Raw genomic sequence first — 25190 nt, forward strand, 5'->3', positions numbered from 1 at the left:
CTTGGCAGCCTTGCACACCATAGCTGTGGCTTAAACAACTCAGACGGAAAGGACTCAGGAAAAGAAATTGCATCCTGACTGAAAGTGTGCAATCTTTTTTTTATTCTTCCCTAAATAACACATGCGTGTGTTTGTGTGTGTGTAGGGGGGCATGTACATTGCATTGGTGTTATATGAAATGGAGAACTTATTCAAGGTAATCATAAGAGAGCACATAGGTCGTATGCAAAGTGGCTGAATTTTTTATGGATGGGACATGAGCATATGAGGATCTGGGCATCCTAGGGGAAAGAGAGCGTCCTTAATTCCCACAGAGATACTAAGAGAGAACTCCAACTATTTTTCTTTATTTTAAAATCTGATTTATTATTGCTCAGATGAGTGTATATGATGTGTGTGTGTGTGTGTGTGTGTGTGTGCGTGCATGGATGCTACAGTATACACATGAAGGTCAGTCTCGTGACAATCTTCAGGAGTCTGTTTTCTCTTTCTGCGTGGGTTCTGGGGATTGCACTTGGGTCTACAGTTCTTCATGGCAAGTCCTTTACCGGCTGAGCCGTCTCACTGACCTTGTTTCTTCCCTTAGAGTTTTTAATCTGTAAATATATTGTTAGAAAGATTATTTTAGAATTCATTTTTTTTTTCTTTCCTGAGACAGGATTTCTCTGCTTAACAGCCCTCCTGTCCTGGAACTAGCTCTTGTAGACCAGGCTGGCTTTGAACTCAGAGATCTATCTTCCTCTGCCTCCCGAGTGCTGGGATTAAAGGCATGTGCCACCATTGCTCAGCTATTTTAGAATTAAGTTATTTTATTAATTTAGAAGACCTTATTCAGTGAGACAGCATGAGTGCATGACTTTTGGAACCATCGAAAAATTCAAATAGCACTGCTGACTGAACTACACAGAAGAATTAAGTGTGAGTTGTCATAGCCCCAACCACCTTTTCTTCCCATTCTGCTTGCTTTCTCAGTAACACACACTTAGGAATTTTCCTTCCTGTCTTTCTTTGTTTTAATCACCATTAGAATGGCATATTAATGAGACTGACAAACCCCTGCTAATACTGTCCTTCAGTATTTGAGGAGCCACAGATGCGATCATGTACCATTTCCTGCCTCCAGCAAGGGATCAACTTGAAAACTCGGCAGCTCCCCAAATGTTAACTCCTTTCTTTTAAACAGTTCACGTTAAGAAACAGAGAATGCTGCACCATTAAAAGGGAAAGAGCGAAAACATTGCGATGCATGTTTCTTTGTTAGTCTCTGCTCCCTTCCCCAGTGTTTACCTCTACGTGTGTTTGTAGAAGACTTCTTGACCCCGAAGATGAGCTCAGTGACATTCAGACCGACTCAGTCCCATCGGAAGTCCGGGACTGGTTGGCTTCTACCTTTACGCGGAAAATGGGGATGACGAAGAAGAAACCCGAGGAAAAACCCAAGTTTCGAAGCATCGTCCATGCTGTCCAGGCTGGCATTTTTGTGGAAAGGTAAGCGGCGTGGTTCGCGTCCCAAGGAAAGAGAATTCAAAGGGGCAGCAAGCGTGTTTGGTACATAGAAATCCTGAGGGCTCATCCTACACCGTCCCCGGAGGACACGTACCGTCTCAAGTCTAACTGGAGCGGACAGTTTGCACTTGTGACCGATACGGCCACAACAAAAGCACCTTGTCTTGATGTCTTTTCTTTTTTCTAGTAGGCTGACAGGGAGACTGATATCATACCCCACTGGAAAGACATTTTTGTAGATAACCGTTTACAAACAATCCTAATATGTTCACAGCTTATCATTCAATTTCATATGAACAAGTTACAATAACCCATAAAATGAATCCTATAATGGGCAGTAATCTTTATTTCAAAGTCAAATGAGTCTTTTTTTTTGTCCTAAATCGAAAAGACTTCCCTCTTCCTGTTTCCATAGTGAGATGACATCTCTCTCACTTCCACTTTGGAGGACTTAGACTTTAGTGTTATGGAAAGAAGGTGCCCATATCACGGAGGTCACCAGAGTTTCCAGAAGTTGCAGGTATTCATAGGGCCAAGTTTCAAATGTTTTTTAATCATTAAGAGAAAAGACTACTTTTCTTTCTTTGAAATGAGATGCATTTATCAGGAATTTCTCATGTTAAAAAGTAATGTGTTTAATTATATGTAAAGTGGCAATTTTAATGTTTTTGAAACTGACCAAGTTGAAGGATGGGCAATTATTACAGTACATCAGGGCACTGTTTTTTTTTTTTTTTTGTTGTTGTTGTTTGTTTGATTTTTGGGTTTTTTTTTTGTTGTTGTTCTGTTTTGTTTTGTTTTTCTGAGACAGAATTTCTCTGTCTTTTTGGAGCCTATCCTGGAACTAGCTCTTGCAGACCAGGCTGGTCTCGAACTCACAGAGATTCACAGGGCACTGTTTTTGAGACAGTGACTGGTTAGGTCAGGCTGGCCTTGAATTTTCAACTCTCCTGGCTCACGTTTCTGGAGAGCTAGGACTACAGGCTTATGTCACCAAGCTCAGCTTCAGCACCCTTTACATTTAAGTGAATACTGGTCACTGTTTTTATCTTTCAATATTTTGAAGCCTCGTTTCCAGCCAAAAAAAAACAAATGATGGAAAAGATACTTGATTTTCAAAATGTAAGTGGGAAAGCATAAAAGAATCCTATTGCAAATTCAGTTTAAAGATGTGTTAGGACCATGATGACAACACTTTCCAAAGCTTATTTCAGGAAGATACACCTTAAAAGCTCATCTAGTGAGTTATTATCCAAATTCCCTCACTAGCTTCTCAGCCCCATCTGATTGGCTTAAAAAAAAAACAACAACAACTAAAAACTTAAAAGAAAACTAAAGATATTCTAGTTAGTGACAGGGCATCGCCTTCTTTGGTGTATAGACTTATTCTGACAGAAGTCTGAAGCCAGGATGCTGGGCTGAGGAGAGTGTCCTTTCATATGAGGATTATTGATATCCCATGGCATCAAATTAAAAACATCTAAGTAGTGTTGCAGAGTCTCAGGTGAAGCCCCATGCTTGGCTTGCTGTGGGAATATAAGTTATCTTCCTTGTTAAAAAGTTTGCAAGCTGAAAGGCAAAGCAAAGTATGGATGAGAGCCAACCGAATGTGCATGCATTGAGACAAGGTTATGCATTCGGATTCATGCATTGACCCGGTAAGTTTCTATTTTTTTTCTTATGAAATACCATACAAATCAAGCTTCCTTTCTAAATAGAAATTTCAAAACACGCATAAGGTAACTAAAATAAAAGTTTGACTATTGTAAATTAGCATGCTTGAAGAGCATAGAAGGAAAATCTTGATCTATCAATATCAACGCCCCATTATTGATATTGTTTATCTTGAATTTTTCAAAAGTAATTACTTTCAGTATGGAAATAGCAGTCCCCTTGTTTCTCCTATGAAGTTGCTCTCCCAAGACTCAGCAGGTGCTGACAATTGTTTGTCCAAATGTTACCTGGGACAGCGATGAGAATAGTAGTAGTGTTTTGGTTTCTTTAAAGGTTTAGAATTATATCTCATCATTTTAGAGAAGCCTTCTAAAGTAATCCCTTAGAGTTTCACTTGGACTGTACCACCTGTTGGATTCCAGGAAACTCCTTAGTCTTTTTCCTGCATGCATGGCACACGACTTGTTTAATGAGACGAAAGGCCATTGATGAAGATGTCTGCAATCCCTCGCATTTCTGGAGCAGATGTGTTGCTTTTCCTTTTTATTTGCTCTAATATAAAATTTTTAATTTTGTATTTCTACCCCTGATGATAGGACAGGAAGGCTAACATAATACAGAACTTTTAAAAAAAATTTTTTCGGAAATTTTTTAAAATTGCTTGCCTCTTTTCATTCCATAGTGTAAATAATGCTCAGATTCAAAGCCAATTTCCAAGTCAAAGAACCTCAGTGCTAGATTTTACCCAGCATTTATTTCTTTAGTCTTCACAGAAAGCTTGGGATTCTCCTTTTAAAAATGAAGTATTAAAGACTTTTCCAAATGCCACGTAGCTACCAAGCAGCTAACCAAGGATTCAATGCTGGGTTCTCTATCCTTCCCAGCCCCCTTCCCTACCGTGCCAGGAAATCACACTGATATGATACTATTTAATGCTTTAAGGGTCCTTATTGTGTTGATCATTTCCCTGATCATTGCTCCTTCTCAACCCATTGCTGTTTTCTGCATGACAGTCATAGGAAAGATAGGTGGATAAAGACTTTCCTCAGAATCCACAAGGAACAGTCAGCACTCTCTCAACCCTTGTAAGTACCTTCCTTGCTTTACAGGGCTGGAGTATTATACTTAGCTCCAGGGGGTAATTAATAAAAGCCGTTTTCTTGGAAATCCTCCTGAAGGGTTTAGTAAAGAAGTCTGCTGCTGGACTGATCACCATCTGAAAATCCCTCCGAGACTGGAAGAGAACTCGAAATTAAAACAGGAAAAAGTGAAGAGTCGAGTTTCTGTGCTGAAGCAGGGTGCAGGAGGGGGCTCCCTTTTGAGAAATTAAACTCAATTCATTTCTGAGCTCCATGAAGTCATTATTTAAAAGGAAATCACAACAAATTACTTGTTTTTTTTACTATTATTTTTCAAATTGTGTTTTCTGGATTTTTAATTCATAGACCACAGATTCAAAAATACTTTGACGTGTCCTCAGCAATTTTTATTTTTAAAAGATGGTAGAATATTTTCCACCTGTTTCCTTCCTTCCTTTTCTTCTCCTTCTCTTCTCTCTTCTTCTTCTTCTTCTTCTTCTTCTTCTTCTTCTTCTTCTTCTTCTTCTTCTTCTTCTTCTTCTTTTTCTTCTTCTTCTTTTTCTTCTTCTTTTTTTTCTCTGTATGGCCTTTGCTGTCCAGGAACTCCCTTTGTATGCCAGGTTGGTCTCAACTCAGAGATCTACCTGCTTCTGCCTCCTGAGTTCCAGGATTAAAGGCACATGCCACCATCACCCAGCTTTCCCTGTACTAACTAATATTGACCACTTCTATCATATTTAATCAAATTATAGTGTTTTCCTTACAAGGGGGACATCACAGCAATATAGTCTAAGCAATACAGTTTCTTGTGTGCCAATTGAATATATAAAGTAAGAGACAGTTTATGTCTTTCCAGTACATTGGGGAATAGTCACAAATTATTCACATTCCTGATAGAGTCCAGTTGCTTTAATCTGTGTTAGAGCCTTCTTCACTAGATGCTACCTGATATTAAATTTTGATTATTAGACAGTTTCCTACCCTACCAGAAACAAACAAGTTACAAATAAGTCAGGATATACTGCTGTTGATATTATTATGGAACCTGAGAGAATATTTTCTCAGAATAATCTTTCTTAAATCATTTTGGACAGCAATTTGATCAGTCTTGACTTATTTTTGTCAATATAACCTTTTATGATATCCTTAACAAAGAGCTGTGTAAATTCTGGTGGTGCCATTTCCCTCTGATAGTAACCATTCAGAAATAAACAAATATAAATAAATGAATCTCATGTTCAGGGTACTCAGCCTCTGGTCTAAAAACGTTGGTATTCAAATGGTCACCAGAGAGGAATGTTCTGCTGTCGCAGATGGGCTGACCTGTGAAGAGTGTCATTGTACATGGAACATACAGTCGAGCTGGTCATGGCATGACACTCAGGGATAGCTGCCCTTTCCTCGAAACCAAGATCACTTCTCAGAGTTCCTATGAGTAGATAAAGCCATACCCACCCCATGCCCCATCACCCAGAGAAACCATGGCTGTTATTATCACCTTTGTCACAGTGGGGGTACAAGGCGAAGAAATCTAGAGTTGTCTTTCCTTGGTTTTTGAGAAACACAGCTGAAGGTGTTGAGCGAAGGAATGCTAACGGCTCAATTTCCCCCTCTTTCCTAGGATGTACAGGAAGAACTACCACATGGTTGGGCTGTCATATCCTGCAGCCGTCATATTGACACTCAAGGTGAAGCAATTTCACTTGCTTTCCTTTGTAAAGTAATCACAGACATTTCTTTTCCCTCAAGTGCCTGGGAGGAGAATGAGAGAGAGCAGGTCTTTGCTGCAGTCCACATATTACAATGCAAACGTTCTTTTAAGTATTTTGTTAAATGTAAAGCAGCCCAAGCCTTGACTCAGCCTAGTCACAGCATCTGACTGACTTATGCTACAGTCAGTGCCTGTCAACAGCCTTTCACAGTCATGGGCATGTATGAACTGTTCCTCCAGGCTTTACTTACTCGGCTCCTGAACTGCACTTGGAGGTGGCATTATTTTGAGAATATACGCATCTTCTTATGCTTACCTTATGTTTTAAAGAGGCATTTCACTGTGTGTGTAACAAAGCACAAAGAAGAAAATTATTCAAGATCTTAAGTCCGAGAAATTATAAAATTGATAAAGAAACTAACCAACAAAAACCAATTTTTTTTCATCTTGTGCCTGGCTTCTCTTGGGACTGTCTGTCCCACCCATGCCCCATGTGTGATTGCAGCATTGTGTGTGTAGGGAATGACTGGACGTGAGAATTTGCCCGAGGAAGCTGCTGCCTCGCTCGTCCCCTCTTTACACAGGTGGACCTCACTCAAGTTGTTTGACCTGCAGGAAAGTCTTGTAGGCTGAAAGATTTTTGCCATCCCTCTTATGCTTCAACTACATACAAAAAAAACTGGGGGATGCATAAAGGCCAACTAAAATAGTTTGGTATATGAACACAATATTTTGTGAAATGCAGTTGATTAAAACTGCGTGAAGTGTAAGGTTGAGGGAGTAAACGTTACTGAGCAAAGAGCATTATTGTGAATGTGTTTTCTGAAAATCCCCCAGGCCAGTCTGACGGCATGGGCACTAAATGTCTGTGGCAGGTGAAAAGTGTCAATCACCTTTGTCTGCAAGCCCCGCCCCCATTTTCTCAAGGGGACCCTTAACTGGCCTCTAACAGAAGCCTTGAAGGTCTGAACCAACTCCTTGTTAACTTTGGAATTTGATAAAAGATTTATTGTCTTTTTTTGAGCTTTAGTAATACTAAAACTCTTTCTATCAAGAATTTTAGGTTTCTAATTCCTAAAGAGATAAAAGTGGGTGCTTAGGCATCATATTGGAGTCAACTGGGAGGAATTTAACAGTTGCATGCAAGTAAACAAAGACTTAATTGGTGCATGATTCTAAATGATTCAAAAAGGCTGGCAAGATGATCCAGTGGGTAAAGGAGTTTGCCCCAAAAGTCTGGTGACCTGAATTCACTCCCCAGGACCCACTTAAAGATGGAAGGAGAGAACCTACTCCACAAAGCAGAGATGTCCTCTGACCTCCAGATGCATGGGAAAACCTGGAAGAGCCCCACACATAAGCATCAAAGCATTTTAAACTATCATTCGAAGGCTTCACTATCATCTTTCACAGGACACATTTTCAGAGCCTGCATCAGATGTCCGATTTGATTTAGTTTCAGCATCTCACAGCATATGAAGCCACTTTCCAAAGCAATGCTCATAGAAAGGCTAAAAGCCCTGCATAGAGTCCACACATACAAAATTAACCATTCCTTTAAATTGTTCGCACACTATCCTATACTCACTCTACTAACTCACGCGCGTGTATGCGTGTGTGTGTGTGTGTGTGTGTGTGTGTGTGTGTGTGTGTGTGAGAGAGAGAGAGAGAGAGAGAGAGAGAGAGAGAGAGAGAGGAGAGGAGAGAGAGGAGAGAGAGAGAGAGAGAGAGGAGAGAGAGAGAGAGAGAGAGAGAGGAGAGAGAGAGAGAGAGAGAGAGAGAGAGAGAGAGAGAGAGAGAGAGAGAGAGATTGCATGTCATCACCAGGCATTCTTTCCTGACATCCAGGTTCTACTTTAGATCAGAATAATGTACTCATTTAGGTTTTCTGCAGCAAAACCATGTAGTAATCTTGGTGGCCTAGTTAGCCCTACTTACTGCTCCCAGTGCCACAGAGGGGATACCTACGTGGTGTTTCCTGTTCCCCTATAAACCTATCTATGTGCCCCCAAAAATGTATGAAATAGCAAAATTACTGACCCCTTCCTCAGTCAAATGATCTACCCCTTGTTCTTACTGTCGCTGGAGGAATCTGAGTGAGTGAGCCTAGGTTAGGCGAGGAAGGCTAAAGCTTTACTTCTTTCGAGAATTTAAGTCCCAAAAGAAGACAGATAATAGCCAAATTACTGACTCTTTATGCTAAAATGTCAAGCAAAGAAGTGTGTGGCTGAATGGCAATGGAGACCAGAACTATTTTCTCTTCATCCCTCAGTTGACATCACCCAAACACCAGCTCTCCTGCCTTAAAATGGAGCAGGTCTAGGTAATGATTTATGGCAGGAAGTCCGAGAGAGCAAAGGCAAAGGCTGCATTAGACTGTTCCCAAGTTTATTACATCAGCTTCATAACCCTGGTATTGAGGAAGAGCCATGGTGTTATATTATCCATGTCAGCCTCCCCCCTGCAGCCCTGACATATCAGACTCCAGCAGCATGCAGTCTGACACGTTCCACTGCAGGGTTACCCGTTGTATGTTCAGTGCTTAATTTGTTAAATAATTTTCCATGAGAAGCAGTGTGATTACGCTGTTGTCATCTAAAATATTGACTCTTCTTCTACAGGATGTTGATAAATGGTCTTTTGACGTATTTGCCTTAAATGAAGCGAGCGGCGAGCATAGTCTGAAGTTTATGATTTATGAACTGTTTACCAGATACGACCTTATCAACCGCTTCAAGGTCAGGAACTTCAACTGCGAGACGCTCAGAGAACTGGTTATTTGAATAAGAACGGCAGCCCAAAACCCTGAGCCAGTGGCTTTAGATTGATTTAGCAAGTCACAGGTTGAGGGTCTGTGCTCACCCTCTGCTGAAACCACCACTCCCTGCACACTTGCGAGCACCATGAGACCCGGAAAGTTTATCCCAACAGACACTCCCTGGATTCTTCCAGAATCCTATCAGGACAGAAACAATATATATCTTGAAGAAGTGTAATAGGTTCCAGGGTTCGTTTTCATCTTTTGTTTCCAGGGCTCTGATACTACACAAAGAACCCATTCTTTCTTTATTTTGAGGAATGGTCTTTCTATGCAGCCTAGGGTAGCTTTGAATTTGCCATGTTGCACAGGCTAGTCTCGAACACACAGTCTTATTGATTCACCATGGTGTCTCTGGGATCTCAGTATTCCATCACCACATCTAACTTATTGGGAGCTTTCCTTAGACTGAAAAGATGCGTCTTCCCCTTATTTTCACCTAGAAGCGTCTAAGCAATAATTTTTTTATTGATTTTTATTGAGCTCTACATTTTTCTCTGCTCCGCTTCCTCCCACTTCTGAGAAATCTGAGGTCCTATCTTCCGCTAGCTCAGGGCTCGTGGCACCAGAAGGGACGGAAGGAACTGCGGAGCCACCAGTTTTCTCCGACAGTTAGGAAAACTAGACCTTGCGGTTTATACTGGGGAGTTTCATGTTTTTAAGAACTAGTTTTTTTTTTCTTGCCTGTGGAAAATATGAAAATTCGGAGCTATTTAATTTGTGTTAGTCTTTCATATTGCAGTCCAATATATCAATGATGTGGTTTTTTTAAGACAACTTTCACTGAACTTGAAATTACTGCCCAAATTTGACCCATTAATTCACTCCATTTCTGAACCCTGTGCTCAAGTTTGTGTAGCATAACAATTCAAACAAAAATATAATCATGAATATTACTTTCCACAGATTCCCGTTCCTTGCCTAATTGCTTTCGCAGAAGCTTTAGAAGTTGGTTACAGCAAGCACAAGAATCCATATCATAATTTGGTTCATGCAGCTGATGTCACTCAAACTGTACATTACATCATGCTTCATACAGGTATCATGGTAAGAACGCCTTTATACATGCTTCATACAGGTATCATGGTAAGAACGCCTTTATACATGCTTCATACAGGTATCATGGTAAGAACGCCTTTACACATGCTTCATACAGGTATCATGGTAAGAAAGCCTTTATACATGCTTCATACAGGTATCATGGTAAGAAAGCCTTTATACATGCTTCATACAGGTATCATGGTAAGAAAGCCTTTATAAATGAGGTGTGTTGGCATAGAAACAAAACTCCATTCTCTTGCATTATTTTTGTCTCTAATGCTGTGAACGAATATTTGTAGAGTAGCATAACTAACATACATGTAATAATCACTGAGATTTTACAAATTAGTTATACATTTTTCAGAAAATACTTTAATTCTGTAGAAGAAAACATGCTTAAAGGTCAATTAAAATATATTTGCTGTATTAGTTTTCTAAAATTTGAACTGTAGAGCATTCTTTTTTGTTTGGACTTTTGGAAATTTAAAAATAGATTTTGAAACTGCTTTCCCACAGTGGCTTGATTATTACTGCTGACTGATTGCGGCCTGCTAGCAACAATGACTGGAGACATCTGAGGGGGTTCCTGTCTTGTAGTCTACGATGTCACCCTTGAGACTGGTTGTTGATATGACTGGTGACTGGAAGCTCAGTTGGGGACTTAGGGGACATCTTAAAGGACATCTTCAATTTTCATTACCCTGGAGAAATACCCACTCTATGACAAAGCAGTCACTTCAAAAACTGTTTTAAAAGAAGTATTTTGGGGGTTCTTTGTTTTTCTTTCTAGTTGTGTCCCTATGCAGCACCTAAGTTTCCCCAAAATCTTTTGGTTTAATGAGGCGGCATTGTCTCAGTTTTTTCTGGAATGCTATGCTTTTACTTGCTTTAGTATTCATGGCCTTATCATCATGGATACAAAGGCTCCTGAGCAGTAAGTGTCCTTCTGTGGTGTCCACTGACTTAGGGTTCATAGATTAGGGTTCTCCACTTGACTTTTAGTCTGTCAGCACAGACACAGGGCCTCCTGAGCAGCAGTGTCCTGTGGTATTCATTGATTTAGGGTTCTTCGCTTGCTTTTTGATTTCTAATGCCTCTGCCCTGACTCCAGCGTGAGCTGACTTTTTTTTTTTTCCAAACGTCTGACATCCCCTCTCTCCTGACTTAAAAAGTTAACTGAAAACAACAGAGAAGAGAAATTCATTTAAACCACACTCTAAGTGGAAAGTGGTTGGGTTTCTGAAGCGGGAGTGAAGATGCAATGCCTCTGTCCCTCTAATTCCATCACAGAGGAAACTGAAAAAGTAAGCAATGTGGCGGGCAGAATTTCATTATCTTACAATATTTTTACAGTGCAAACACATTTTGTTATTTTCTTTTGTTTACTACAAGGACTGCAATAAGCATCTCCTCTTTTATCCTGAGAATTTCAAGTCCAAAGGTTACACTGAAAAGACGTGAGCTATCACATTAGTGGGCAAGCAGAGAAATTGAAATCTGTTGTGTGACTTTACCTGCAGACGTACAGGGAAGATGTGCTGAGTGCATCTCATGTCCTTTCCTATTCTCCTGAAGCCTGGGAAATCTGAGCCCACATCCTGCCCTCTTGCAGGACACCAAGAAAATGAAGCCATTAGCGCAGGTCTGAGTCACTCTAGAGAAAGCCACAAATGTGAATGTAACTTCTTTTAACAACATTGGCATGTCACCTGGCTTCCAATTTCAATCCTTTCTTCAGCAAAATATCAGTTAGTTGGACCATTACAAAATTAGTCTACTGGTAAACCTAATTTAGTCTCAAGTGAAATCCAGAAAAATCATTTAATTAAAGCAAAAGAGAGAATGAATTTTACAATGGAATAAAATTTTTGCAGGTGAAATGAATTTCTGAATGTGCTGAGAATTTTGTCAAAATGAGAGCACACTGTCACCTTGACAGGTTTGGGAAAGTAGTTGTAATAAGCCTTCTTCCGCGGTGCTAGGTGAATGCTAATTTTCATACAAATGAACATTTCTGTCTTTAAAACAAAAACGCATCACAAAAAATACCAGCTGTATCTCTGAGTCTTTCTTTCACCCTTAAAATTTGGTATGGAAAACACTGGGTCACTCATTCCTTTTAGCATTGAGTTGATTCCCTGCTATTTTGAGATAGTCCTATCAGAGTGACATTTAGAGAACACTCCAGCTCCAGGCCAGCGCTGTCAGGTGGCTAATGCATCTGTCACTTGCAAGGTGTGCTGAGGAGCCAAGCCTGAAAGGGATTGTGATGAAGCTTCCTGGGTTTTATGGTCAGAGGGAAGTCCTGGGTCCGGACAGCACGGAGAGAAGCAGAGAGGGATGCTGGCACAGCTGCTGTGCCTCCTTCTCTCTCCTTTGTCCCTCGATTAAATTGTAACCCCTGCCACAGGGACAGAGAATTACAGAAATTCCACTTGCTAAAGAGTCAGCTCTATGGAGTGATGCCAAGCTACCTCCAACTTTAAATACAAGGTCATTCTAGGGCTTTACCCAGAGCATTTTCACACTTGGTGGCTGGTCTCATTCATTCTCTCTGATGATCTCTGGTGACTTGTGCTCTTTCCTCTGGAATTTGCATCCCACTGACTGCCCAGACACCAACTTCTACACTTTGGGATGACTCCATTTTTCTCTGATCAATCTACCGAAAATGTGGCAGGAAATCCATGTTCTGTGGTAATGGCTTCCCTGACAATACTGTGTCAAAGGGAGGAGGCGGCCGCCAGCATTGAAAACATTATCTGCCACTTGTAAATGCTACCTTTCTGTTTTGGTGTCCTTGTCACTAAAACAGAATTAATAATACTGACAGTCACAGGATGCTAAAGAAGAACCATTCAGTTTCGTTATGAAGCACCTTGTGTAGTACCTGAAATAAACAGCTCTTAATACAAGGCTCATTAGCTTTCATAATGTAATAAATACCTTTCTGTGTTAAATTATTGCAAACTACTCGTGTTTATTAAGAAAAGATGGAGACAAAAAGTGCCCAATCCCAACACTTTAGGCTAAAATAGTTATTATATTCCATTAAAGCACTCTTCAGAACCAATTTCTGATGTGAAATTCTTGCCTACCTGAACACATGCTTTATCACACACATGTACATACATACACAGCAATTCAAATATGAGCACAGCCTCTGGAGTTCTACTAGCTTTTACCCATTTAGATATCCACTCAAGATAGTCAGTTCTGCTTTGGAAAGCTTGGAACATGGGCAGATGTCTTGAATCATGAAAGTTACCATGTTTCACAGAAAAAAGAAAATTCAATCTTTTTTTTTTTTAAATCCCAATTCTTGTCTCTGCTTAACCTCCTTCATGCTGATCCAGTTCCATAGGACTGAGCTTTGCTATCTGCTAACATAAAGATACAAATATTTATCTACTGAGAGGAATATAGAACAAGCATAAAAATAATGGAATCATCTCAAGGGCCCATTTAACAACAGTGCTAGCTCCATGCCGTCTATCACTGATGTGTAAGCTCTTAGGAAGGTCAACACTTCCTTCTGATATAGCCTGGGCACTGCCCACTTGAGAAGATGTTGACCTGAGCCCTCTAGGGCGCGTGCCGTCTGCAGCTTAGAGGAAATGCAGAATCTACATTGATCATGGCTCTCGTTTTAACCTTGGATTTCTGCCCACCAGGAACCAGCAGAGCCCCAGTTTTGGTCAGTTCTGTTCTTTGATGAGAAACACAATATGATCTGATTTCGTATGTCCCCAAGAGTTATTTTAGAAATCTACAAACGTAGATGTTTCCTTAGATAGAAACACATTCACCACCAGCCATAAGTGAAGCTATAATATGTAGATGTTTCCTTAGCTATAAACACATTCACCACCAGTCATAAGTGAATCAACCATGAAGGAGCCGGCAGTCACTGCAAAATTCTTTTACCAAGACAGAAAAGATATTAGATATTTTTCAATTGAATGTGAGAATGTCTACATTCCCAAATTAATTTCTCCTATAAATGTGATCAGTAAGGCCAGAGCATAGTAATAAGTAAGTACATTCATGGAGAAATGCCTCTTCATGGCAAGCAGAGATTAAACCAGGAAATACATTTAAAATCAATTTTTATAGCTAGGATGATAATAATTTAAAATAATTATGAGCTAGTCTATGATTAAATTCCATCTCCAAATTTACTTCGCAGACTTATATCTGATATTATCAAAGTAGATATTAGATGTTGCTTTTTCTCCCCAACCAGTTAAATCTATAAATATACAATCAAGAGATACTTGAAGATGATAGGTTTCTCTTCTCTCACAAACATGTTTCTTTAACAAAACAATGAATCTCTGGGGTCACAACTGTTTTAATTTCATTTCTACTCACTTCATTGTGTCTAGCTCTATGGTCTCAGAGGGAACGCTGGAGGCTCAGTCCCAGCTTAGTCTGTAACACAGGCTATTAATAAGGTCATTTTCTTCCTTTTAGTGGCTCTCAAATGAGTTTTTACATGCACGAAACACCTAGTTATACTAAGTCCCTTAGGCTCTGAGAGGCCTCGCCTGCAGGCAGGGCTTCAGTATTTCAAAGGCAGTCACCATGGCATCCCGGTTGTCATCTTCCAGATTTAAAGCTTTGCAGTATAAAGTCCTAACTGTAGTAAAGTGCCGCTTGCTCTGTATTTGGCTATTGGACAAGACTTTGATAGGAACAACCCATGAATTTACCCAACTTTGGAAGCCCACAGAGGAAGACCTGTTAATTCCATTTTAACGGAATCTGTGGCTCAGACGGTAAACATCTCACGTGCCCGGTGACAAGGAGAGACTCACACAGAACTATCATGTGCTCTCTTCCCTTGCTCCCACCACCTCCCTCTTACACAAAACCAATGACCTTCAATGTTGCAGGCGTTATTACCTGGCATGCACCATTCTGCAGTCGGTTCTATGAGAGGAACGCAGCTCAGCGAGCTCTGAGAGCCCACCGTTGCTGACTCCCTGGCTTCAGTGGCTTCAGTGGCGCCTGCCTGACTTTTATAGGAAATCCAGTTTCATCATTGTAATCCAAGCAGACCGTCAGTTGGTTTTATAGTCTTCATCCTCTTCTCAACCTCATCTTATCAGACCGTCAAATGCAGCAGACATGTGTGTGTGTCAATGTATGTGATGTATGTTTATGTGCATGTTCAGATGTGTGGGGTAAGCTATGTGTTTCATAGGCTTGAAAGATGTCCAAGAGCAAACATCTCACTTTAGAACCCCTTTTCCTAATGCAAGTCCTATCTTCTTGCAGGACTATCCAAAAGAACATTTGCTGATAGTCTTGTTCAGTGGCAAGTGAAATCACTTGCCCAGTCTGATCAATGAACATGTGAAATATACCTACTGCAATGGGGCAGTAAATTTAATTCTGTTTTATTTATATTTGCCATATGTGTTGTTGTGCGCTATACAGAATGTGAGTGATGAACAATACATTGAATTATTCTATAAGCTATAGCAGTAGGCATAGTACCAGACAGCTGATAAAAGAAAGGATAATGTATATGAAAAAGGTGGACCTGGGTTTTACATGAAAACAGTTATTCTTTTCTTTGTTATTATCAAGTTTCCCTGAATGGTTATATATGTGCTATGAATACAAAATTTGGCAAATTCTTATAAACTTTTCCACATCCTTAAATCTAAAAATTAAATCAGTTTCGCTCTTGGAAAGAATAAGTTCTTCCAATTTTAAATGAAAATTTGTTTTCATGGGTTTTTAAATGATTATCTAAATATACATTTTAGTGAAGGTGAGCTCTACATTAAAAGACGACTGTATTATAATTTATGTCATAAATCCCAAACTAGTAAAATTGTTATTTTAAAATCCTTTTGGAGTCAACCTTTCGGATGGTGGAAAAATGGCTCCCTTTTTAAGAAGCATGGGCGATCATATTTTGAATTTTAGATTTTGAGCTTATGAAGCACAAAATGATCATTGGTTTCCCGAAGCATTGATTATTCATAGCTAATTGAGGGAAAATGGAAAACATATGAAAGGCAGCATTATTTTATGTGGTTGGGCACTCTGAGCACACTGAAGACTTTCCCATAAAAAGAAACGATGGTGAGGATGCTGAGCGTGACGGCATGTTTCCTTCTTTTGCTAGCACTGGTTCACGGAACTGGAAATTTTAGCCATGGTTTTTGCAGCTGCCATTCATGATTTCGAGCACACAGGAACAACAAACAACTTCCACATTCAGACGCGGTAAGTGCCATGAAGTCTTAACTTCAACAAGTTCAAATTTATTTTTCTCAAAAAAGAGAGGGCATAGAAGGTGGCCATGGTCCAAGTACCTACCTGTCTTTATAAAACCCATTGCCATGAACTATGAATATATGCCTATTCATTTATCTTATGTGTTTTATTTATTCTTAAGAGATGTTTAGAACAAGCAGATTTTACTAAGAATCGGTTTAATAACTTTTAGCAATAATTCTTAAGACTTGACAACTTCAATCAATCTGCTCCTGTTTTTGAAAACCCACATGTTTTGCCTGAGTATTTAACAGGTTAAAATACTTAGGTGTCTATCAGACAAGTTCTCTCTGCCAAGGCTCAGCCTGAGCAGTCTCATATGTCAGACATTTATCCACTGAGACACCTCACATAATGGATTGTCTCCGGCAATGTTTTATGTAATTGTAGATTAGACGGTAGACAAGTTTGTTTCTTAAGAAATCAGGGGAGTGAAGAAATCTCATTCCAGGGCAGTGTGAAGTGCTCAATAAAATTGAAAAATAAGATGCTTTAATAATGGTTATAATGACACTTACTCAAACCAAAGTACTAGAGTGGACATGTATTATAATATCCTCCTAAGGTTCCTATAATAAACACTGAATGGATGGGTTAAGCAACAAACAATTCCTTTCTTACAGTTCTGGAGGCTGGAAGTCGAAGATTAAGGTGTCAGTGGCTTGTTTTCTTCTAGCCCCCACCCCTGGCTTGTGGACAGCAACCTCCTTGTGTCTTTTCTCCCTGCGTGTGCTTGTCTGGTGCTCCTTCCTCCTCAGATGAGGGCACCGTTCATCCGAGACGTGGTCTCCCACTTTCAGAGCATCATTTTACCTCATTTATCCCCATCTATATCAAATACAGCCACACCTGGGAGCAGAGCTTCAATATATGAATCCAGCGGGGTTGAAGTGCAGAACTCAGTCTATAAAAGGAAGGTACCCTAAACTCTTTATGGTTAAACAAAGATTTCAATGCCCCAGAGGTAGAATTTAGTTCAGGACAAATCAGGGTGCAACTCACTTTCTATCTGTGAAATCCCAACATTTCTGTGTTTAATCAGCCATGATTGCTTAATGGGGAAATACACCTGCATCTCTCTGGGAAAACATAGAACTTCTCTGTTGAGAGAATGCTAAGACTCGTTTTTTATGCTTTATTGGCGCCAGGTGGTGGTGGTGGTGCAGGCCTTTAATCCTAGCACTGGCTCTCAGGACCAATGGCAAGGGGACCTCTGAGTTCAAGGCTAGCCTGGTCTACAGAGTGAGTTCCAAGACAACCAGGGCTACACAGAGAAACTCTGTACTGAAATAAAACATAACAAAAGCAGACAAATAAAAAATGCTTTATCGGCATATGTTAATCATGGATAATAATTCTTTTCATTATGATACGTTCATAAATGCGTATAATGCTTTTAGCTAAATTTTCCCCTTCTCTTATGTGCCTCCCACCCTTCTCAATGTCTTTGCTCCTCCCATTAAGCACCACTTCGACTTTATCTCCTTTTGTGTATGTGTCTGTGACGCAATGAGTTTCAGTACACTTCATGCAGGAACTTGATTGAAAAGTTTTTTAGAGGAGCGAGGACTTTACCAATGAGTACATCTGAGTAAAATGTCTCTTTCTAGTCTATCAAAAACTAACTGTGCATAAAGCCATAGGCAGGAGTGAGGCCCAATGAGCCTCTCCCACGACATGGTGTTAAGGTATTGACAGGCCCAGTCTTGTGAGACTCTTGTGTAGGCTGTCACAGTGCTGAGTGTTTAACATGCAATGTTCATATCATGGCCAGAGGGCAGTTTAACACGCCACTCCTTTGCTTCCAGTTCTTATATCCCTCTATTCCTTCTTCTGGACGATGTTCTCTGACATCATCACCTATGAGGGTGATATAGATATTCCACTTAGTTGTGATATACCTGGTCCCTTTGTGGATGAGCATTCAATGGTTACTCTCATAGCTGTGGTCCATTGTGTATCTCTGTAGGAACGACTTCCCACTACATAAAAGCCTTTCTTACCAAAGCTGACAGCAATGATAACCTATGGACAGGAACAAAGTTGTTTATGTAGTAATATTTCATTTTTATTTTAATAAATAAAGCTTGCCTGAAGGCCAGTGCAAAGCAGCCACACAGGCCAGGCAGTGGTGGCACACACCTTCAATCCCAGCAGCCACACTTGTTAGCCAGAGGGCGGGTGAAGATGGTGCATGCAGCTAGTGCATCCCAGCACTAGAGAGGAATATAAGGTAGGATGAGACAGGAACTCGATGCCTTTAAATCGGAAGATTTCAGAGAGGTAAGAGCTTTTTCTCTAGTGGCTTGGATGTTTTTGCTTTTCTGATCTTCAGGTTGAACACCAATATCTGTCTCTGGATTTTTATTATTTGTGTTACTTATTTAGAAGGCAAGCTAACGGGCCTATTGTGCTCCTTAAGCAAAAGCTATGCTAGTAGCTTCCCTACTCAGTCCTGTGACCTCCTCCTCAGTCATGGGCTTTTGATCAGGTTTATAGTATTAAGCATGAATTTCCTCCTGAGACAGTGGACCACAAATCCAATCAGGAAGCAGTTTATTATCTCGATAAAACACAAGCCATATTACACCGATGGGCACGTCTTGCATATCTGATTGGTAATGTGTCTACCGGATCAATAGCCGAGAGAGACCATTGGTAAGAGTCCTCCAGCAACAAGCATGGCATCCTGTGGCACTATGAAGGATATCCTTCTAGTGAGGAAGCAGCCCAGCCAGCTCTGACTTTAAGTCTGTGTCTGAGACTAGAGTGCATGCTGTCTTACTTAAGCAATACATTCTTACCATCTAGTTTTGGTGGGACACCAACAGTGGAGGCAATGGCCTGATTTTTAGGGGGTGGGGCAGGGGATTGTATAAAACTCCCTGTTTACACCTCTTTTGAAGGTACTCTCTGCTTGAATTTCATTTAATAACATAACTTCTGGAAACAGCTTTATGTACCCACAGCGGTACCTCTATTCAAATTCTATTTTATTTCCAATTAGTTCATTAAGTATCAGCTTTCTATATAGCCTTTTCACATATAGTTTTACCTGACCCTTCTTCCCTTACTTTCCCCAACTACCTTGACCCACGTCCCAACTTAACCCTGTCCATTCCCCAGTATCCCTCTTTCCACGTGGTCACACTTGGTTATTTCGGTTTGCTTGTTTTGTTTTGATAAACCATTTTTAGAGCAATTTTAGATGTATAGAAAAGCTGATCATGGGTCACAAAGCTTCTGGACGCTTAGCTCAGCTGCCCTACAGATTTGCCTGGCAATCAGAACCAAGGCAGATGCTTTGCCTTGTTATGAAGTTCTAATTACGCTTAATAAGCTATATTAATACGCTACTAATTTAAGTTCTTACTTTATTTTAGAGTACAGACTTTGATTATAATTTCTATGGATTTTCATAAATGTTTAATGTACCCCACTGTAGGTTTAGTGACTTGAACATCCCATATTTTTTGTTTATTTCTCTTCTTGTTTTACCATTGGGAACACACATCTTTTAAAGATTGGGCTAGTTTTGCCTTTTCCAAAATGTCATGTCATCTTAAAAGTAGACGGTATGTACCCTAGGCTTGTTTTTGTCCCATTGAGCAGCATATGTTAAAAGTCCCTCCATGTTTTCTGGTGTCTTGATAACTCATTTTCATTCTTGATATCTGAATGCACTGTATGGTCCGACCACAATTGGTGGGACCAGAAGAATTTTGGCCTGCTAAATTTTAGCACTTATAAACAGAGCTGTCATGACATAAATGTGCTACTTTTTATGTGGTTGGTTCATTTAGGTTTTTAACAGAAATATTTTAATAATTAATATTTCATATATAAGGCATTATTGGGGAATAGGTACAGTTTATTACAACATTAGGTAATGTAAAACATAATGGCTGCCTAAGATGACTGAAGTTCAACTTATAGGTCATCTGGTTTACATTCCATGGTATATTAAGAAAAGTTAAGGTCACTGGGACGAAGCGACCTATGAAAATACACACAGGTGGTGGATGGCAATACTAAGATTGAGGAGTTGAGAAGAGGGGCAGAATCAGTTTGTGACTAGCACAAGGGACAGACATAGGGTTGGCCCAAGTAGAATGGAAATTGATCAACAGAAAAATTGGAAACTCAGTGAAAATTTGATGACGACATTATGTCTATCTTTGGACTCATGTCCCCAAGAATGATGTAGAAACAGGGTAAAAGGGGAACCTTGGAATCTGGTTTATAAAGCAGGCATGTTATTAACTTCTTTTGCAGCACAGGGAGAACACTTTTCCTTTTATTCTGTTATGAGTCAAAGGAGAAGAAGAGCGTCCGTATTAAGGTTGCTTATTGAGGACGCTTTGTACCTGTAGAATCCATAATAAGGAGCTGTTCTATAGAGAGAGGTCTTTACAGAGCTGGGATTTGCATGGGCAAACAGTTCCAGGGGTTGTTGAAGAAACAAGTGCCCTGTATCCAGAGAACAAGGCTTGCCCTTCCTGCTCTGAGTAGTGAAGACCAAGCTGGTTTTTCCTGTGCTGCATCAGGACATCCCATGTAGTTTCCTTTCCACTCATCATCCACATCAGGATGAAGAAGTCTATCTTACTTAAGTGTTGGGTTTAGAAGAGGAGGGGAATCAAAGGAAGTAGGTGAGGGAGAGAAGGAGGCCACGTAGGGAAGGGAGAAGGAAAGGGTGACGATGACAGGAGGCATTAGGGTTTTACTCATTTATAGCAAATAATAAAGATGAGTGTAGTCTTCTATTTTACTGCTTTTCTTAATAAATTGTCTACCAGCATCAATTATTTAATGATGTCATTCTACATGAACTTGAAAGTTCTAGTAAAACATTATTTCAATGACAAAATTATGCAACAGTATAACATTTTAAGTTCACGGTATTACCTTCTCCTTGCCAAAAGGGAAACAAGGTCAAATGTCACCAATAACATTAATTCTGTTTTGCTTTATAGTGTTCATTCTATTTGGATTTGGAGGGCTTTTCTAATATGGAGACATTTACCGTATAAACAAAACGGCTGAGAATGATTTAAAACACAGGGCAAGGCTGATTTGAGTTCCCTAAAGCTATTATAACGCACAAAATCCTTGAAAGTGTAAATAAATGGAATTAATTTTCCCTTTGTGAATAGCAAATGCTAAGCGACATGTTACCATGGATACGACATGTTGCTTAGAGTCTTGTTCTTTTCTTAGCAGTAAAAGACCATCAAATATTAAGACCATGCTGTACTCTCAGAGAGCTTTTTGGATTTATGATACGAAGCCGAACATATTTTGCTATGCTAAATCTGGTTCAAAAACATGCTTTTGCTTGTTTCTCAGAGAGGAAGTGATATTCATTGTCACATTATATAGTAACCTTAAAAGTCCTGCTATAGATATATCAGGGTCCACATGATATAACTGAGATTATTGGAAAATCATAGTTTTTCCTATAATCAGCAAACTTCTGGAAATACATGTGGTATTTTGTTCAGTTAATATTCATTCAATTATCCCTTAAGTGCAGATTACACGTGACCTTCCTTTGTGTTGAACTATGATTGATAGTTAAGTGAGTTTTGGGTTGTGAGATTGCTAGAAGTTGTATAATGTTAGCAAGATGCACATGCGCGCATGCACGCGCGCACACACACACACACACACACACACTTCCCCCACAGTTGTAACTTATGATAATGCAGGCTGCCTAAAAGCGTGTGATTTGATCTAGTGACTGATAGACCAGTTCACGTATGCCTAGTTAACAAAAGGCTTGATTTATCTGTCAGATTATTAGATAATACTCTTGAACACACTGCTTACAAGGGATGTCAGATTTTTTTTTGTTTCTTCCTTTAAAACTATTATGTCCGTATAATGCAGACAACATGATTCTATGGTCCACATAGCAAATGGTTACTGCAGGGAAGCAAATCATCTTCCACAGTTACCCATCTTTTTGTATTGTTTTAGTGACAACATCGGTTCTTTGTTTTGTTCTTACCTGCTCATCAGGAAACATTCAGTAACAGGTGAGGGCCAGGTTGTAACTAGAACTTGTTCCATCAAAAAGCCAGAGACAGTCCATTTCGTGCAACACAGTTTCTTACCACGGTGTCTTAGTAGGCTTTCTATAATAGTGCTAAAACACTATGATCAGAAACAGCTTGGGAAGGAAACGGGTTCTCTCAGCCTACAGCTCTCAGCTTGCACCATTTCATCGAGGAAAGTTGGAGCAGGCACTCAGAGTAGGAACCTGGAGGCAGGAACTGAAGCAGAGGTAGCCATGGAGGACGCTGCTTACTAGCTTGCTCAGCCTGCTTTCTTATACAACTCAGGACCACACTCAGGTCTGGCACCACCCACCAAGGACCGAGCCCCCCTGGGCCAATCATTTATTAAGGAAATTGCCCATGGGTTTGCCCACAGGCCAGCATTATGGAATTATTTCCCACTTGAAAGTCCTTCTTTGCAATTAGTCTAGCGTATGTCACACTGACCTGATACCAACCGACACGCATATTAAATACATCTTAGGAAGAAAAGGGGATGCAGGAGATGCTGGGTTCTAGGAGCCGGAGTAGCAGGGGTGCTGTGGGCTTTCCCTTTCTCTTCCTCTTATCACTGCTGCTTGTGTCTGCTGTGCCAGCCTGTGTGGCTGACCCACCAACTGAAGATGCTGCAACAAGGTTTCTGCTTCCAGTCCATATCGGGCATTCTAGGAGGAGAGAATGAAGAAGCCAAGACTCCACTTTACAGAACTGAGAACATTTGCAACTGGTCCATTAGGCTAGAATGTCAAGTCTCTCCAGGCACTGTGAAGTGTTTTTATTAGTTTGGAGTGTATAGGCAGGTGAGAAGTAAATACCTCTTGATGAATGCAACAGCTTAAGAGTAAAATGTCTGCTATAAACATGTGTTGAAAACAACTTTCTCCATTTTAATTTGCAGCAAGTGCATCTGCAATATTCAATTTAATCACAGAAATGTGTGGGAGAAAGAGATTTCCATCACACTCTTTATATCCCCTACCCAAAGTAAATTGGGGTCAAATGAATGAAGATTTAATTAACTACTTGAAATGGTGCAAAAAGAGGCTAGTCATTTACTGACTGAATAAGAATGAGCTAAAGTTTTTCTCTTTGCTATTTAGATTATATTACAGATATTAGCACTTTAAATGGAAAGGAAAGGGCATATAGATATTTAAACTATGATAATTAAAGGGAAAATTAGCATCGTGACCAGTTATCCCAGGTATGCATGCTATCTCTGATTCAACACCTGAAATTAAATCCATAATCTAAAGAAGAAATGGTACCTTGCCAAGATATCCAGAAAAATATTTGACAAAATCCAGTTTCCATTTATGGTCCAAATTCAATAAACTAGAAAGAGTTGACAATGTCCTCAACTTGATAAAGAATATTTCCTAGAGTCGAGTGGTAGTCACTGGATGCTGAGGGGAACGGTTAGGAGATGTTGGTGCAGAGACTTACAGTCTCGCCAGGATGAGAGGAACAAGCTAACATGGAGAATTAGATAACACAGGGGCTACCATGCACTGCAATGTATTACATTGTGAAAAATGACCAAGAGTAGACTTCAAGTATTTTACAAAAATGTTAAGTATATGAATGAATATATAATAGTAATCATTCTAGCCACTGCACAATGCATTGTTTCAAAAGGTCACAATGTAGCAAAACTACACATTTCTCTTCCATTTTCCATTTGTAACTAAATTGGAATACCAATTTTGGGTATATTCCCAAAGGATGCTAAATCATACCACAAGGACATGTGCTCAACTATGTTCATAGCAGCATTGTTTGTCATCTTCAGAACCTGGAAACAACCTAAATGCCCCTCAACTGAAGAATGGATAAGAAAAATGTGGTACATTTGTACAATGGAGTACTACACAGTGGAAAAAAATAATGACATCTTGAAATTTGCAGGCATATGGATGGATCTAGAAAATATCATATTGAGTGAAGTAACCTAGACCCAGAAAGACAAATATCATATGAACTCACTCATAAGTGTCTTTTAGATATAAATAAAAAAACCAACCTACAATTCATAATCTCAGACAACAATGAAGAGCCTAAAAGAGACACAACTGTCACCTACATTCAGAAGGCCTACTTTGGTCATAGGCAGAAACCCCAGCTGTCATTCTGGAGTTGGTGAGCTCCCTCTTGCTCAGGTCAGCTGTTTCTCTGGGTTCTCCCGTCATGGTCTTGACCACTTTGCTCATCTTATCGCTCCTCCTCCTCTACAACTGGACTCCAGGAGCTCGGCCCAGTGCTTAGCTGAGCATCACTGCATCTGCTTCCATCAGTTACTGGATGAAGGTTCTATGGTGACAATTAAGGTGGTCATCAGTCTGCTTACAGGGGAAGGACAGTTCAGGTGTCCTCTCCACAAATAAAAAAATGCAGTTTAAAACACATAGTTTTTTTTTTTAAAAAAAGGTAGCTTAGCATGATTTTCTGCGTTCAGTAATAAGATTTTAACCAATGACTTAAATTTGACTATTAAGTATGAAAATCTCAGAGTCTGAAGACATTCTCTGGATGTTTGCTCTCGATTCCCAGGTCAGACGTTGCCATTCTGTACAATGATCGCTCAGTGCTTGAGAATCACCACGTGAGTGCGGCCTATCGGCTTATGCAAGAGGAGGAAATGAACATCTTTGTAAATTTATCGAAGGATGACTGGAGGTGAGTGTCAGAGGAAACCCAAGGGTGTTGAACCCCAAGGACAACGTTTTTAAGTTGTTAGTAAAGTGAGGAAAACAGGTGGAATAAAACCCCCAAGACTTAGCAATAGCAATTATGAGTTGGCAAGAAATACTGTGGCCTGAAAATGGAAAACAACTCATTTTTAGGGAACATATTAAGTGGTGTGGTTATTATCAAACCCTAAGTGTCAATGATTAAGATAGTGTCTAGCTTTTGTGAGTATGATGGTGTTGATAAGGTCACGGCTCTGTGTTCGGAAATTTTAGAAAAAATAGTGTGTGAAATTACCTGGAGAGAGAGAGAGA

At 39.9% G+C, this 25190-nt stretch overlaps 1 protein-coding gene across 7 annotated transcripts in view; it reads left to right on the plus strand.

The window, feature by feature from the left end:
• Pde1a (phosphodiesterase 1A) overlaps positions 1-25190 on the plus strand; it is a 230855-nt gene that overhangs the window by 168451 nt on the left and 37214 nt on the right. For 5 of the 7 annotated variants that reach the window (XM_075984750.1, XM_075984749.1, XM_075984748.1 and 2 more), the window contains 6 exons: positions 1306-1488; positions 5881-5947; positions 8592-8708; positions 9695-9835; positions 15975-16075; positions 24739-24864. In XM_075984750.1, coding sequence (XP_075840865.1) covers positions 1306-1488; positions 5881-5947; positions 8592-8708; positions 9695-9835; positions 15975-16075; positions 24739-24864 — 735 coding nt within the window. Of the gene's footprint in view, positions 1-1280; positions 1489-5880; positions 5948-8591; positions 8709-9694; positions 9836-15974; positions 16076-24738; positions 24865-25190 lie in introns of all 7 variants that reach the window. The other 2 variants (XM_075984754.1, XM_075984755.1) reach the window with 1 other exon arrangement.

Source organism: Microtus pennsylvanicus, chromosome 9 (assembly GCF_037038515.1).
Source record: "Microtus pennsylvanicus isolate mMicPen1 chromosome 9, mMicPen1.hap1, whole genome shotgun sequence".
NCBI classification, from domain to species: Eukaryota; Metazoa; Chordata; class Mammalia; order Rodentia; family Cricetidae; genus Microtus; species Microtus pennsylvanicus.